General features: G+C 37.5%; 3 protein-coding genes across 3 annotated transcripts; 2 read left to right on the plus strand and 1 right to left on the minus strand.

The window, feature by feature from the left end:
- Positions 1 to 1,007: 1,007 nt before the first annotated feature.
- On the minus strand, positions 1,008 to 3,761 carry LOC140764510 (early nodulin-93-like). The gene is made up of 4 exons (XM_073103109.1): positions 3,500 to 3,761; positions 2,598 to 2,659; positions 2,250 to 2,325; positions 1,008 to 1,313 (listed from the first exon to the last, which is right to left on the minus strand). Exons 1-4 carry the CDS (start codon positions 3,606 to 3,608, stop codon positions 1,222 to 1,224), a joined length of 339 nt encoding a protein of 112 aa, XP_072959210.1. The 5' UTR covers positions 3,609 to 3,761; the 3' UTR covers positions 1,008 to 1,221.
- Positions 3,762 to 6,725: 2,964 nt separating this feature from the next.
- LOC140764452 (glucan endo-1,3-beta-glucosidase 13) lies at positions 6,726 to 9,699 on the plus strand. Its single transcript, XM_073103035.1, has 4 exons — positions 6,726 to 7,060; positions 7,660 to 8,934; positions 9,168 to 9,198; positions 9,293 to 9,699. Exons 1-4 carry the CDS (start codon positions 7,009 to 7,011, stop codon positions 9,423 to 9,425), a joined length of 1,491 nt encoding a protein of 496 aa, XP_072959136.1. The 5' UTR covers positions 6,726 to 7,008; the 3' UTR covers positions 9,426 to 9,699.
- Positions 9,700 to 10,126: 427 nt separating this feature from the next.
- On the plus strand, positions 10,127 to 13,044 carry LOC140764501 (profilin-A). Its single transcript, XM_073103100.1, has 3 exons — positions 10,127 to 10,400; positions 11,438 to 11,575; positions 12,635 to 13,044. Exons 1-3 carry the CDS (start codon positions 10,278 to 10,280, stop codon positions 12,767 to 12,769), a joined length of 396 nt encoding a protein of 131 aa, XP_072959201.1. The 5' UTR covers positions 10,127 to 10,277; the 3' UTR covers positions 12,770 to 13,044.
- The last annotated feature ends 2,048 nt before the right edge of the window (positions 13,045 to 15,092 follow it).

A 15,092-nucleotide genomic window follows, 5' to 3' on the forward strand; every position in this document is an offset into this window, starting at 1 on the left:
GATAGAAGGTCAATTTATGTTAGGGACATTTCACATTGCATCGAAGGACATAAGTTGGTGACCGAATCCAGCAAATCTTATCCGGAAATTAAATAATTTTCATGATCTCTAGTTGCCAGCCATGGATATTAAATGACTAATTCAAAGCTCTGCTGGTGTGGAAGGTGAAGCTTCGCGATAACACGTATGAAGACTCGAGACCAAACACCTGGTCCTCATGGTGGAAATTTGAATCGGAATTATTCCACCAGAGTTACACCACCGTGGATAAATTCTAGAACAAACCAGGATAAGAATTAAGTCCCAAATATGCTAAACTATTATCATTATTATTTTTTTTCTATCAATTTTAGTAGTATTTTATCTATGGACCAGGTTGGTGAAACTTGTCCAAGATGGAACGTGGAAAGGAAAGAAAATATGGTCAGAGGGGTTGGAAATTGGAGATGTAGGGATAAGGGAGCAAGAATAGTGGGCATGTATGTGGGGTCGATATATTTATTCTTCCCACTCTCTTATCCGCCCTTATCCAAAGACGCGGAGGCACGATGAGGACAAGCGACTGAGCGGCGTATGAGGTCGGCTATCCGCGTGATGGAATAGGAAATTATGGATAGGATAAATAATCCGGGGTTAGAATAGATCGAGAATACGCCAGCCGACAGTTGATAAATAATGCTAATCTTATCCAACTGGATCGCAACCGATCTTATTAGCTTTCACATATTAAAACTAAAGCATGCACTGCTTATATAGATATAATTAAGGATTACAAACAAAATATACATACTGGAAAACCAAAGCCACCCTTATTATATCGAGTTTCTCTTTTTTAATAAATATTAAGGAAAAAAAAAAGGGTCTATACTTGCTAATATGATTAGGAAGTAGAATAATTTTGCAAATCATTCGATGGTGATAAGTTAGGTCTACTCCAGATCGTGCTGAGATAAATGATGGCCCATCAGGGGCCCATGGTGGGATATTGGCAGTGATATACTGATACATGATCTTGGAATAAGCTTGGAGAACAAGGAAGAAATCCAAAAGTTCATACAAACATAACAATAATTCATAACTTTCGTCGTAGAATTGAGAGCATAAGAAGAAAAGCGAAGGAACTGCGATTGTTACTGCGAATTGCATTTGCGTTAAACTGCAGATGCAACTAGATCTTTTTCATGGTATCGGTAATAGTTCGGAATCAGAGGAGGTTTTCCATTATGTAGATTTCTCAAACTTTTCGAGAGAATTCCCCCTTGCACTTTCCAGAATACGCCTATCTGCAGCGATGAAGAAACCGGCTACTGAAGCTGCAAAATAAGATCTGAGAATAAGTTGAAGCAAATCTAGAAAAAAACAAGCAGATTAGAGTTCTTTTATGAGACCTCGAATGCATGATTTACTTCAGTATATCCACTTCCTCAAACATATTTTTAGAAAGACAAACTATACAAAATTAAGATATTAAAGAGGTACAAAGAACTCTAAATATCTGCATTGTAGATAACAAAAACTATGAAGTTAGGAAACAACTCTTTAGGCCAATTTTAGACCTACTGAACTGTAGGATAACTTGATCAAGAGACTTACTTCAAATAAGTAAGACAATCACACATTCCTGTTATGTCTGAAAAGCCACTCAGTATATTTTCTCACACAATTGGATCAATCATATTGACAGAAGGGGACTACTACAGTTGAGCAGGTAGTGACCATATTGGAAGCAAATCAAGAAAACAAAGGGACATATGCTTCTGGCAGAAATCAAGAGCTGTTCTATAGTCTTAACTGTGTGGATCTAATATTATTTAAGACAGACAGTAACTAGTTTGAAGTGCAGCAGGGAGCTCGTGCCTAAAGTACCGGAAGAAGATTTCAGTGAAACAACTGGTATGTGGCCAACGGAAACAGTAGATCAAGCAATGCAAAGGTCATAGCTCTTAGTGAGTCAGAACTCTCATATAAGTCAAGTTCCATACCAGCTGATCTCAAGATATCAATTAACACGTCTCAAAGCTCACCTTGTTGAGTTGAGAAAAGAATTAACTAGATAACCAAGAGGCACTATTTCCCAACCCTCTTGAGACACCATTTACTTCAGAAAATCACTTCTCTTTGGCCAATAAGATGCAATGTCAATAATTCTATTGATGATGCTACATGACATCATACTTTATGCATTTGATAAAAGAAAGCAGTTATACTATCTCAACTACCAGCAAAACCGACATCAACTAATACATTACCTGACGAGATGATGAGCGCCTGTGCAGTGTAATTGAGGTTAGCCTTAGCCCACGGGATAACACGGCAGCCAATTAACTGAATCACAGAAGCAATTTAACGAACATATCATAACCAAGGGTTAAAAATGTTGCCCATTGTAAGAAGAAGCTTAAACTGCAGGAACACTTAGTTTCATAATAGAGCATGAAGCAAAGAAAAGCATCAGGCATTGTTGTGTAACCAAAAAAAACAAAAAAATCCATCTTGTATAATATTATCTCCTTCCAACTGCAGCTAGATAGGTCCAAATTATCATGGTAAGAAAACCTGAAGTACTAAAGCGAAGGAGAACTGTAAAGAAAGCTTACTGTTGGAACTGCAGCTACCGCACCAGCAACAACAGCTGTTATGAACCCTGATTGAACTGCTTCTGCAAACAACAAATGAGTTGAAAAGGATAGTTAGATATTCAGGTCCATCATTCATTACAGTATAACAAAAACTGCACATGAATTTATAACAAATATGGAATAAAGGGCAGAAGCTTTAAGCATCAGATGAAGAAAGCATGTCACAACTCCGAAATTCATTAGTACATTACCTTCGGCAACTTATTGAATATATTGTTCATCGGAAAGAATAAGGAAATCGAAAGAGGAACATCAGAACATGCAACCAGAATCAATCACAGGGGTAAATGCGATAAGAAAAGAGCATGTTGACAATGCATCAAGATTGATTGGAGCATTAATGACGATGTAAAACAATGTCATAAGAAACAAATTTGAAGTTTTCCAAGGCTTACATTTTCCTTCTTCTGATCTTATGAGTCCAGTTATAACCAAATGGAGAGCGAAAATATGCCAGAATGAAAGACAAAAACAGAAGAACATCAATTGAAATTGTGATATAAGTAAGGAAAAACGATTAGACTCATGTAATCCAAGATTACCAAGCTATAAGCCAAAGGGTCAAGAGTTGCACAAGAAATCCTTTCACCACCTCAATAGTCTACTTTTGAGGTCTACCATTGTTGCGATTGACAAAGATCACGATTTACAGAAAATAATAGCATGATTTTAGTTCGATTGCAATAAAAACAGAAAAGATTATTCATCACTGAATCCTTCTTCTCAAAATCATCATACATTTCTCACTGCAAACAACAAAAATCAATTCATGGCTTCTCATGAAACTTCCACAATCCTCAGGAATACCTATTTACACAAACAAACAAAAATAAAAACCTGAGATGATCAAAGTAATCTACCTTTGACGTGGCCCTTGCGATGGACAACAGTCGGTTCACTGGGAGAAGCAACCATGAAAGACTTCCTCTTGCTCGTCCACGCATCTCTCATCTCCGAAATCGTAACCATCTTCCTCTCTCTCTCTCTCTCTCTGGATCCAGATTAGCGGAAAATTGAAGGTTGCCTCTTCCTCTCCACCATGAGCTATTTTAGTCATCGAGGAAGGAGTTCGCTTCGCAGCGAAACAGCCGTGGGTTTCCGAAACGGCGGCATAGTTTGGACACCCATACAATTTCTTATTCGGTGCTCGATCCGCCGTACGTGACGCTGATGTGGAGGTTTGTATGATTGATACAACGGAGACGAGATGGACCCACGAGGGATTCCTCCGCCCACAGCTTGGTCGGTCAACCGTCAATCTGGGTTTGGCTTCATCGGGCGAGGAAGAGAACAGGCTGTAACCCGTTAACCCTATAAACCAACCTGAATCCGACCTCGGAATCGGAGCCCATTGTGTACGAACCATTGCCGATCATCGACTCGAAGTCTTTGAAAGTTTAGACTAGGAAAACAAGATTGGATTTATATTTATTACTTTTATCGAATTTGAACTCAAATCAAATTTTAAATGCTTAGGTAATTTATCATATATATTTAGTCCATTTATTATTAGATTTTATCTGACTCAAATCAGATTTAAATTCGATTCGGATAATGAGTCAGATTCAAATTTTGTGAATAACTAATATAATATAAAATATATAATAATCATATATTCCACAGCAATAAGTCATAGTTTTAACTCCAAAATTCTTAAATATACCTTCACACACTAAACCTTAAATAACTTGTTTTTAGAATAATAATAATAAGGCCCATAGCCCATCTCAAAACCTTTGTGATGGTGTTCTACTTCAAAATCTCTTTAGAATTCGACAAAATTGTAAAAACATTCTATTCATATGATAATAAAAGAAAATAAATAAAAAAGTCAAAGGAAGAGATGAGAAGAAGTCACTGTTTTCTTAAAGGAGAAATTCATTAAATCAAAGACAAAAAAGCCTAAAAGGTTACAACCCATTTTCTTGTCGGTATAAGGTGCCAATGATATCTTTATACAAAATTAAAGTGAACTCAGAAAAATCTAAGTCTCTCCACAAAAAATTAGTATACGTTGATCATGTATGGTTAGCTAGCCAGTCGGCTGCTAGGTTAGCTTCTCTATAATTGTGTTTAATGATCGTATTGTCAAAAACCGATAATAAGATCATGATATTTATTATCAGATTTCGCAAGGTCCAAAAATTCACACTATTTTTTATGGAGTTGATCAAAATCTGCAAATTGGTTTTGATATAGAGATTTTATATGTTTAGACCCTTGGCTTGTATTAAAATCTATCTTATAGCCCAAGCTTCAGCCATGATAACACTATTGCATTTTACCGGCACCTCACCTGCCAATAAAATATCATAGTTAGAATTTCTGAATATCCAACCTCCTCCACCTCTATTGGCTAATTAATCCACAGAACCATCGCAGTTAAGTTTAACCCAACCATGATTAAGCCGAGTCTAGCCAATAGCAAGTGGAGAAGGATGGTTTGCATTAGTAATACTATTACTGTTTGGTCATAGGTAATCCATAATCATAATGATCATTTTCCTCCAATAAATATAAGTAAATATCGTTGAGTAATTATATTTACAGTCGCTCCTGTGTTTCCAAAGCTGCCAAAAAGAATTTACAGTAATAACCAGCAAAAGATTGCGTCTATTTTTAGGAAGGTTTTTAACTTCCTTAAGCCAATCATCATTTATCCAATTGCCATCAAAGGAGACATGAAAACCAAAAGTGGACATAGTGAGATCCCACAGTTGTTTGGCCATTTCACAATCCATAAAAGAGATGCTATGTAGTTTTAACATTCATTTTACAGATGTCACACAGAGGGCTATCCAGCATACCATATTTGATCAACCTATCTTTGATTAGCAATTGATTCTAAATCATTTTTCATATAAAGGTCAAAATTCTCATGGCAATAGGTAGAGAGACCATACTATCTATCTCCCATCCTCTTGGTAATGTGTCCATATCTGTTGGATGAGTCACAGAATAACTTTAGGGGTACATACATACATACATACATACATATATATATATATATATATATGAAATTATACTGTATCCTTGTTTTAAATAAATTATACTTTATCAGATCCATCTTTGGATCTTTCCTCTCTTTTTTTAAATTTTTTTTCATCCTCTTTTATAATTTCAAACACAGTGGTTTTGTCGGAATCGAGATGCCATCATTCTAGGGTAAAAATCTAATTTTTATTGGCATACTGTAGTTTCATCAAGTGGAGTTAAAAATATATATAGAGACAAAAGGAAGGACACTTCTTTGCCAAAAGGGACTCTTATTATTATATTTATTTCTTCAAAAATATTTTATTTATTTATACATATATTTTAAAATTAATATTTGTATATACACTCATCAAAACACACAATTTTACTTTTTTATTTCATGAATACCTTGTCATAGTAAATATTGAGAAACTATATTTTACCCATGTTGTTCGGCTTTAAATTCATTTCACTCGTCCCTTATAGTTATACTAAAATTAAAACTATTATTTCTATTATATTTAATCAATTTATAAATTAAATTTAGAAATACTCATTAGAATTAAATTACAGATAAATAAATAAGTTTTCGAAAGCATAAAAAACAATAGCAATTAGATTTTAGATGACAAAAATAATATATATGTATAAAATCTAAAATCAAATAAAAAGTTTAATATAATAGACATATTTATTCTATATTTATTATTTAAATTTTGAAATTATATCAACATTCTTTTAGATGAACGAGAAAGTTTATTCAATTATCTATGTATTTATATTTAAGTTTTAACTTAGTCAAATATAATTAAAATGTTAATTTTACTTTAAATATAAAATTAAGAATATAAAATCTAAATAAATTTGCCATCCAAGCATAAAACTATAGAAAATAAATCTAAATCTAAATCTAAATCTAACGACGGGGATGGAATATAATTTGCCAACCAAATATTCAACTACATATTTTTTTATGGGTATACATTCATGCAAAAAATAACCCTTTTAAGAAAACTTGGGAAACGCCATCCGAATCCATCCACGAAAAGACAAAGGCTGCTTTATTTTCTTTACCGTTGGAAGGGAGGGGGGGGGGCATGGAATAGAGCGCAAAATGTCTGTCTCTCCTCGATATCCAGCAAAAACATCTCCCTGTCTCCGGACGCCAGACGTCTCCTTTCAACTCCATTCCATAAACCCACTTCAAGTCCGTCTCCTCACTCCACTCTCTACTCTCCTCTCTTCTCCACTCTGTTCTCCGTACGTCCTCCACCTTGAGCTGCGGAGGCAACGGTCGAAAGGGAGGAGGAGGCCTTCGGATGCGTGTTATTAGTGGGAGGAGAAGAGGAAAAGAAGGAAACTTTGAAGGCGTTGGAAGGATTCTTCTGGTTCCATGGCGAGAGATCTTTTTGTGGTTCCGCTTCTAATCCTCTCTATCTTCGCTGGTTAGTGGACTTACTCGGTTCGAAAAAGAAAAAGGAGCTCTCTTATTTGTGCTCTCTCTTTTAAGATGCTTTGCTTTGTGTGGAGTTTTTGATTTGTTCTGGGTTTTCCCAACTTATTTGAAGAAACTGGGGGATACCCATCTGCATTTTCGTATATCTCATTGTTAAAGTTTTGATTGTTATGGTTGCTTTGGGTTATTTTGGTAGTTCTTGCTAGAAGATATAGGCAATGTTCTTAATGGCATTAAGAAGTGACTACTCGTCCAGTAGCATTTGCTACTGTGTGCAATGAGCACAATATTTGATTAATAAACAAATGGGCGTTGCTTGCTTCTCTCGTCTTGTTTTCTACTTGTATAGTCTTCATAAGATCCAAAGTTTAATATTCTGAAGTTACCCAAAAGTTTTGTTTTTATGGTATGTTCGGTTAATGTGGTCGTTCTTGGTGAGCATTCACAAAGAAATGCATTTGCTTTTATGAGCACAAATATTATAACTAAAATGAAGTGGTAGTTGCTTCGTCATTTTGCTTTCAACTGTCATGAAATCTTCATCAATATCCAAAGTTTGAAAGATCAAAGTTGCCATTTTCTCTGCAGGGGTTTGCAGATGCAGCAAAATCGGGGTCTGTTATGGTCGTAATGCGGACGACCTTCCGACACCTGACAAAGTAGCCCAATTGGTCCAGCAACATTCCATTAAGTACGTAAGAATCTATGACACCAACATCCAGGTTATCAAAGCCTTCGCAAACACCGGCGTGGAAGTCATGGTTGGAGTCCCAAACTCAGACTTACTTCCCTTTTCTCAGTACCAATCCAATGTTGATACTTGGCTCAAGAACAGCATTCTACCCTATTACCCAGCGACGATGATCACCTATATTACAGTAGGTGCTGAAGTCACTGAGAGTTCTGCCAACGTGTCTGCTCTCGTTGTCCCTTCCATGGTCAATGTTCTAACAGCTCTCAAGAAGGTGGGATTGCATAAAAGAATCAAAGTTTCGAGTACCCATTCACTGGGGGTTCTGTCTAGATCCTTCCCGCCATCTGCCGGAGCTTTTAACAGCAAGTATGCGTACTTTCTGAAGCCCATGTTGGAATTCCTTGTGGAGAACCAGTCCCCTTTCATGGTGAATCTATACCCATACTATGCCTATAGGGACTCTCCTAGTAATGTCTCATTGGACTATGCATTGTTCTCGCCATCAGCTCAAGATGTCATTGATCCAAATACTGGTTTAGTTTACACGAACATGTTTGATGCGCAGCTGGATTCTATCTTCTTCGCGCTCATGGCGCTGAACTTTAAGACATTGAAAATCATGGTTACTGAAACTGGGTGGCCTAACAAGGGTGCAACTAAAGAAACTGCTGCAACCCCAGATAATGCTCAAACTTATGACACCAATCTTATACGCCATGTAATCAATGATACAGGAACTCCAGCAAAGCCTGGAGAGGAGATTGATGTCTATATATTTTCATTGTTCAATGAGAATAGAAAGCCTGGAATAGAATCTGAGAGGAACTGGGGGCTGTTTTATCCTGACCAGACTAGTGTTTATAGCCTCGATTGGAATGGTAGAGGGAATGTGGATATTGTGACAGGGGCCAACATTACAAGTTCTAATGGGACATGGTGTGTTGCTTCTACTAATGCTTCAGATGTGGATTTGCAAAATGCCTTGAACTGGGCTTGTGGTTCCGGCAATGTTGACTGTTCGGCTATACAACCTAGCCAGCCCTGTTATCAACCCGATACTTTAGCTTCTCATGCGTCATTTGCATTTAACAGCTTCTTCCAGCAAAACGGTGCTACTGATGTTGCTTGCAGCTTTGGAGGTGCAGGAGTGAGAACTACGAAAGATCCAAGTAAGTAGCTAGACACACTATATAATGTACATCTGCAGTTTTCTCTAATTCAGAGAATGTATATAGATGTCTCTAAAGCTTAAGCTGATCTGTAATCTATGCTCCATTATTAGCCTCGAATTCAAGTTTCGAACTAGATTCTCCCGCCCTATTACGACTTGCATCAATCAACCATGTTATCCAAAACATCTATAAAACATCTCTAATATCACACTCGATTTGTTTGTCGACAGGTTATGATTCTTGCATCTATCTGACCTCTGGGTAAGTAGAAGTTCACACTTTTGTCAGATGTGCTACAATCCTATTCAAGGAATTATTTTCGCTAACAAAGTCTACTGCACTTATCTTCTGACAGTAAAATGAGCAGTGCAAATTCAACGGCGTCGGCAGTTTCGTCGAGAGGATATAATTCTACCCCGTTGCACTTGGTTGAAGCTCTGACTGCAATGCTGTTTTCAACCTTTGCAATTGTCTTGGGCATCCTTTGAGAAAGAATAATTTTGGCTGAGGAGATATGAAAAAGTTCTTCATGGTCCAATGTGTAATGTAGGATGCTTCTAGTTATAAGTAGTGGATGGTGATTTACACTTGTGTCAATATATTTGACTCCATCAATGGTCCACTTACAAAGTTTCCTCGAATCAAATAGGTCATATGTGATTAAAATAGCTCAGCTTCCATATTATATTATGGTGGGCCATGTAATGGTAGTGTTTCACTATAAGAAAACAATCAAATGTACTAAACCATCTCCATCACCATCATCACATATTTCTTTACCAAATTCTACACTAATTATTTCTTTTTAAATCTCTAATTTTTTTCAATTTAAATGTAAGGAAAAGATGGGGCATATCAATAATGGGCCTAAGATATCGAGACCCAAGCTGTCTATCCTTCCTTTCCTTCAGACCTTCCTGTCGTGGGGCCCAACGAAAGTGGCCAATATCTGTAAAGCGGATCTCCACCGTCGGTCGTACGAATCAACCTGAGCCGTCGGATTCATCAGGACGGAGAAGGCTATCTGGGTAAATAAGTTTGAATCCGGGGGTAAAGCGGTAGGGGGAGTAGTAAATTTCGGCTAAACTATAGGCGGACTTGAAGGGAAATTATTCAATCGGGTTGAATGGGTGGTTGAGGAGGAGTGGTGAGGCACCCAGAGAGATCCATCCTCTCCTCTCCCCGGCCCACTATTTATTCTTCTCTCTCTCTCTCTCCTAAGATTTACAAGCGCGATAAGTTTAAATAGCGAGCGAAGCGAGCGAAGGAGACGAAGGAGAAGGAGAAGGAGAAGGAGAAGGAGAGGAGAAAAGAGAAGAAGGAGAAGAAGAGGAGACGAGATGTCGTGGCAAACGTACGTCGATGACCATCTCATGTGCGAGATCGAAGGCCATTACCTCACCTCCGCGGCCATCGTCGGCCAGGATGGTAGCGTGTGGGCGCAGAGCGCCTCGTTTCCCCAGGTATATTTCCTTTCCGTGATATCGTTAGATCGGTGTGCTCTTCGATCTTTGTGATGTCTTCTGGTGGATCTGATTTGAGATGATCAAATGTGGGAAGCAATTGATCCGTTAAACTTTGCTTGTATTGGTGTCTATTCGATTACATTGTGAACCGGATATAGATAATTGATGTAGTTTGATGCAACTTAATGGGATTTAGTTTTGATCTGGTATTGGCAATGCTAGGAATGTGGTTGGTTTCCTTATATTACAATTGGCGTGTTGAAAGGTCTCTTAGATGATGGTCTGCAACTTTGTGCAGGCGTGTGTATACGGTAATCGTTCCCATCTGATTGTCTAACCTTATATTTTTTATTTTTGTGCGATCATTTAGGGGCCTAAGCTGGTGATCCGGGCCGTTTTTTTCTCATTGATGAAGCTTTCGTTGACCCGTTTAATCATCTATTTGAAATTTAGAGCAATTTGGATTAAATGATAGGCTGTACCTTTATGCATGCATAGATTATGGCTTTTATATTATATTATTGTAATAAACTGATGTCAAGTTTAAATGCCATAGTGAGATTGTTAGTATCATGGAAATTTGGATATTGTCTTAGATGATTTTAATTGTGTTATCTGATGGTTCCATGGATAAATTATTCAAAAGTTGCTAGTTTGAGATAGATATATGAGGTCAACTTTAACCATTGCGTGCTCAAAATCTGTCTCTTACATCTTTTCTTTTTTGCATGTTATGATGCATAAGAAAGGACCTAGAAAATTCATAATTTTGTTGCTGTTGCTGAATCTGCAACTCTTGTTATGTGTACATGTATGTAGGCAAATAGATAAGTATGTATGCATTAATATATTCTTCACCCTTTGGCAAAGTGACACGATTTTCTTGTTTCTGTAGTTTTGAACTAAATTTTTTGAAGGTTTTACTCTCTTCACTTGAAGCCCATAATAACGAAAAGCACTATTGGCTGTAGTTTGATGTTTCATCTTTTGTTCTCTACTTGTTATAACTGTGTCTTCTTCTTTCCTATGTGCAGTTTAAACCTGAGGAAATCTCTAACATTATGAAAGATTTTGATGAGCCTGGATCACTTGCCCCCACTGGCTTATTTCTTGGATCAACAAAGTATATGGTAATCCAAGGAGAGGCTGGAGCTGTTATTCGTGGAAAGAAGGTGACTGATTCCTGTCTTTTATATGTTTCTTCCCTTCTCTATCCAGAAGGGATTTCATTGTGCTGGAATCTTTTCTTTTGTTTAATACACAATGCTAAGTTTCTTTTTTCTTCAGTTTATATTGACCTATTGCAGACATGATGTATAGTTGATGCTAGAGACAGCATTTGGTATTGCTCAACAAAAGCTTTGTATCACAAATTTAGAATTTCGTATCAATTCATAATATCTGGAGAACAGAATGTCTTTTTATTTTTCTGCACCCATGCTTATCTTTTGCAAACTTGATTTCAGTTTTTGTGTTGAATAGCATCATTGATATGTTTGTGCATTTCCATCCTACTTTCTGCTCATTCACAGCTCTATGGAGTCTAATCTTAATGGCCTTACTTCATGAGAATAGCACAATCCTGATCTATCAATTCTATCTACTTTTCCTTCTTCCCCGTTTTGCTAATAACCATGCGAAACTTAAATATAGTCTCTGAAGTTCACTTTAATCTACTCATTGAAGTTTACTTTGCCACTGACTTAATTACCTATGCCCAGATTTATATATATATATATATATATATCAGGGTTATCATTAGCATGGCTATCACCAAGGCCAGAAACAGAAATTTCTTTTACAAGGGACCATAGTACTTTTGTTACATAGTTGAAGTTTAGAGGAGCCCAAGTATTGCTTCCCTCACATAATATCATGTAACAGAGTGTTACCTTAACTAAGACTTCTTTATGATTTCCAAGGTCTGGGGATCCATATGTGCACTATTTTGTTTTGCAGTCATTAGGAAGAGACCTCACTATTTGTGACCTACTATTACATTTTGAGTATATCTCTGTTAGTCGAAGGTCTCCGTATATTGCTCACTCAGGTTCAACTTGAGTAATTTTAACTGCAAATGACCTCAAGGCATTTCACAGGGAGAGAACAGAGATTATTTCTGCTTTTCCTGAGTACATCTAAAGAAGTGAAACATCAAGAATGACCGCCGATTTTTCCATTTGCTAGTGTAGTAGTAGTGCCTTCTAAAGCCCTTCTCTTTTGTTCTGCAGGGTGCAGGAGGAATCACTGTAAAGAAAACCACTCAAGCACTCATCTTTGGTATATATGATGAGCCCATGACTCCCGGGCAATGCAACATGATTGTGGAGAGGTTGGGAGACTATCTCATAGATCAAGGCCTCTAGTCCACAGAACACAAGCAATCCCTCCATATTTCTAGCTTCAGTGGGATGTGATCTTTTCGTCGATTCCTGTACTCTGTGCATGTCTGAGAACCTGTCTTTTTGCATTTGCTTTGGGCAATAATCTTGTCGCTCGACAAGATCGTTTGGTTGCTTAAGCTTCTTTTTTGTTTCGATTGCCTTTGATGGTTCTTATATATTCTTTTGGTTTCTTTTAAACCTGAGCCCCCTCTTCTTTAAATTTACTTTTGAGTAAGTTGGATTATCTTAAGAAAGAAGCTCTGATCCGTTCCTGGTGGTATTATTATGTGCATCCTGAGATTATTCTCTTTGCCATATGATCAAGAATTACTATATCTTCCTTGTACCTTGTTGTCTTTTTCTTTTTCATTTAAATAAGTGGTGCTTGGTATAAAGTGACCAATTTCTTTTGGGGTGCTTTTTCTCAGAATGAGATGTATAAGTGCTATGGATTCCCCTGCTAGAAAGAAATCTGAGTTATTAAACCTTAATTATATGATAATTAAAATGGATTTGAAAATTAGTACTGATTTTACTACCTCAAATTGGCTCGAATCCTGGAATACACTATCGAGTTCATGGCCAACTTGTGTTTTAGATTACATTTTAGGTGAATTATTTTCTGCAGCTGCTCAACGATCTCGCTCTTCTACAACTACTGCATCAATGTTAAATGTGTACATTCGCGTTTCAAATTAACAATAGAGTATGGTGATAAGAAAAGTTCATCGCAACTCACATCGACCATCCAATCCATTTTATATAAATTAAAAAAAAAAAGGAAAAGGATCTTTTTGGCATAAATCACCATTAGTATATTTACTCTTTCATTTAACTCCTGCGCCACGTGACGGCTCTTCAGTGGCGGCAGCCGGCGCAGCTGCCAAATACTCAGATGAAGGAAATTCATGCATTCGAGGTTGGAGATGATCCGCTACTCAAAGGCTACCAAAGTTTGAATACGGCCAACTATCGCACGTGCCACCAGGCACATCCATGCAACAGTATGGGCACCATCACATGCCGACTGATACCATCGGCTCGCGGGACCCATCCATGGACCATACACATCATCCATAGATGCCGCCGATAAGCAACAGCATACCAATATACCATCATGATTCATGCATGGGCACATGCATCTATCCGGTCAAACAAGGAGATGCGGGCACATATAACATGCATGTGAGATGAGTTGGATATCTCAACAATCTCACATGCATCCGTAATCCCAGTGGACCCAGACTTGTTCTCTAATGATAAGAAGCAGCAATCGATACAAATTTAAAACCCCCACCCTAATCTCCTCGGGATTCTAATGCCCACGAGCTGCATGCATGCATGCAATATTGCATACGATTCGACTGTCGTCTCCTCTCTCAAACTAAACTAACCATTGCTACTACTATGCTACCTCTCTTAGACTCTAATCAATTCATTCAAAGGTCCAAACACCGTTTTATGTTAATAATATACGTTCAATAACCTTCTCACTAATGCATAATAGAGGAATCTATCCATGCCAATTTCAACTATAGATGGTTATATGTAGTTGTATAGCATTATTTGGAACATTCATGCATGCTTGACTGAAAACGACACGACGACATGCCCATATGTATGTACCACATCTGCAAGGTTGCATCATATGCCAAAATAACCATGGACATGTGTCACGTAGTGTGCTGGGGACCGATGCTTTTGTATGTGATTTGCTTGGTAGTGTGCATGTGACGATCTTTGTCGTGGATGTAAGACAAACACTAAACTCTAAAACAATTACGTGACGTGTCTTTCTTTTCCAGAGATATGCATGCATGGCAGCATGGGTGCGGGCATGCATGCCATGCAGCATATTATGTTACGTATCTAATACATGTACATTAGAATCCATTAATTCTTTACACCTTTTGCCACACTTTAGCATTCATATCTAACTTTCATACATCACTGGCTAGTAGGATTCATTCTCTCTTTTCTAGTTAGATTTCTTCATGGTTGTTTGTATTGCTATATAGTTTGACCTAATATTATCAATAGTAAGAATAATTAAGATTCAAAGTAGCTTTCCCCTTTCCACTAACCCTAGCTCTACTAGCTAGGGATGGGTCTCCTTCTTCTTCTTCTCCCTCTTAGAAGGCTCTTCTCTCATAGTTGTCAGCGATCTCTTTCTTCTCTCCTCTAGCTCAAGGGGCTAGAAGAGTGGAGGGTTTTCCTTCCCTCCTAGTCTCCTTTCTCCTCCTCCTCCTCATCACCATCATCTTCTTCTTTCTTTTCCCTAATTTTTTTCTCTTCCTCCTCTCTC

This window comes from Typha angustifolia, chromosome 1 (assembly GCF_048772165.1).
Source record: "Typha angustifolia cultivar Huaian chromosome 1, ASM4877216v1, whole genome shotgun sequence".
NCBI lineage: Eukaryota > Viridiplantae > Streptophyta > Magnoliopsida > Poales > Typhaceae > Typha > Typha angustifolia.

What these genes read in the sequence shown, in the direction of transcription:
- LOC140764452 (XM_073103035.1), top strand. Translation starts at nt 7,009, where the DNA reads ATGGCGAGAGATCTTTTTGTGGTTCCGCTTCTAATCCTCTCTATCTTC. An exon ending in AATCCTCTCTATCTTCGCTG is followed by an intron (nt 7,061 to 7,659) that starts GTTAGTGGACTT and finishes TTTTCTCTGCAG; the next exon opens with GGGTTTGCAGATGCAGCAAA. An exon ending in TGCATCTATCTGACCTCTGG is followed by an intron (nt 9,199 to 9,292) that starts GTAAGTAGAAGT and finishes ATCTTCTGACAG; the next exon opens with TAAAATGAGCAGTGCAAATT.
- LOC140764510 (XM_073103109.1), bottom strand. Translation starts at nt 3,608, where the DNA reads ATGGTTACGATTTCGGAGATGAGAGATGCGTGGACGAGCAAGAGGAAG. An exon ending in TCGCAAGGGCCACGTCAAAG is followed by an intron (nt 2,660 to 3,499) that starts GTAGATTACTTT and finishes TGTTGTTTGCAG; the next exon opens with AAGCAGTTCAATCAGGGTTC. An exon ending in CGGTAGCTGCAGTTCCAACA is followed by an intron (nt 2,326 to 2,597) that starts GTAAGCTTTCTT and finishes TCTGTGATTCAG; the next exon opens with TTAATTGGCTGCCGTGTTAT.
- LOC140764501 (XM_073103100.1), top strand. Translation starts at nt 10,278, where the DNA reads ATGTCGTGGCAAACGTACGTCGATGACCATCTCATGTGCGAGATCGAA. An exon ending in AGAGCGCCTCGTTTCCCCAG is followed by an intron (nt 10,401 to 11,437) that starts GTATATTTCCTT and finishes TCCTATGTGCAG; the next exon opens with TTTAAACCTGAGGAAATCTC. An exon ending in CTGTTATTCGTGGAAAGAAG is followed by an intron (nt 11,576 to 12,634) that starts GTGACTGATTCC and finishes TTTGTTCTGCAG; the next exon opens with GGTGCAGGAGGAATCACTGT.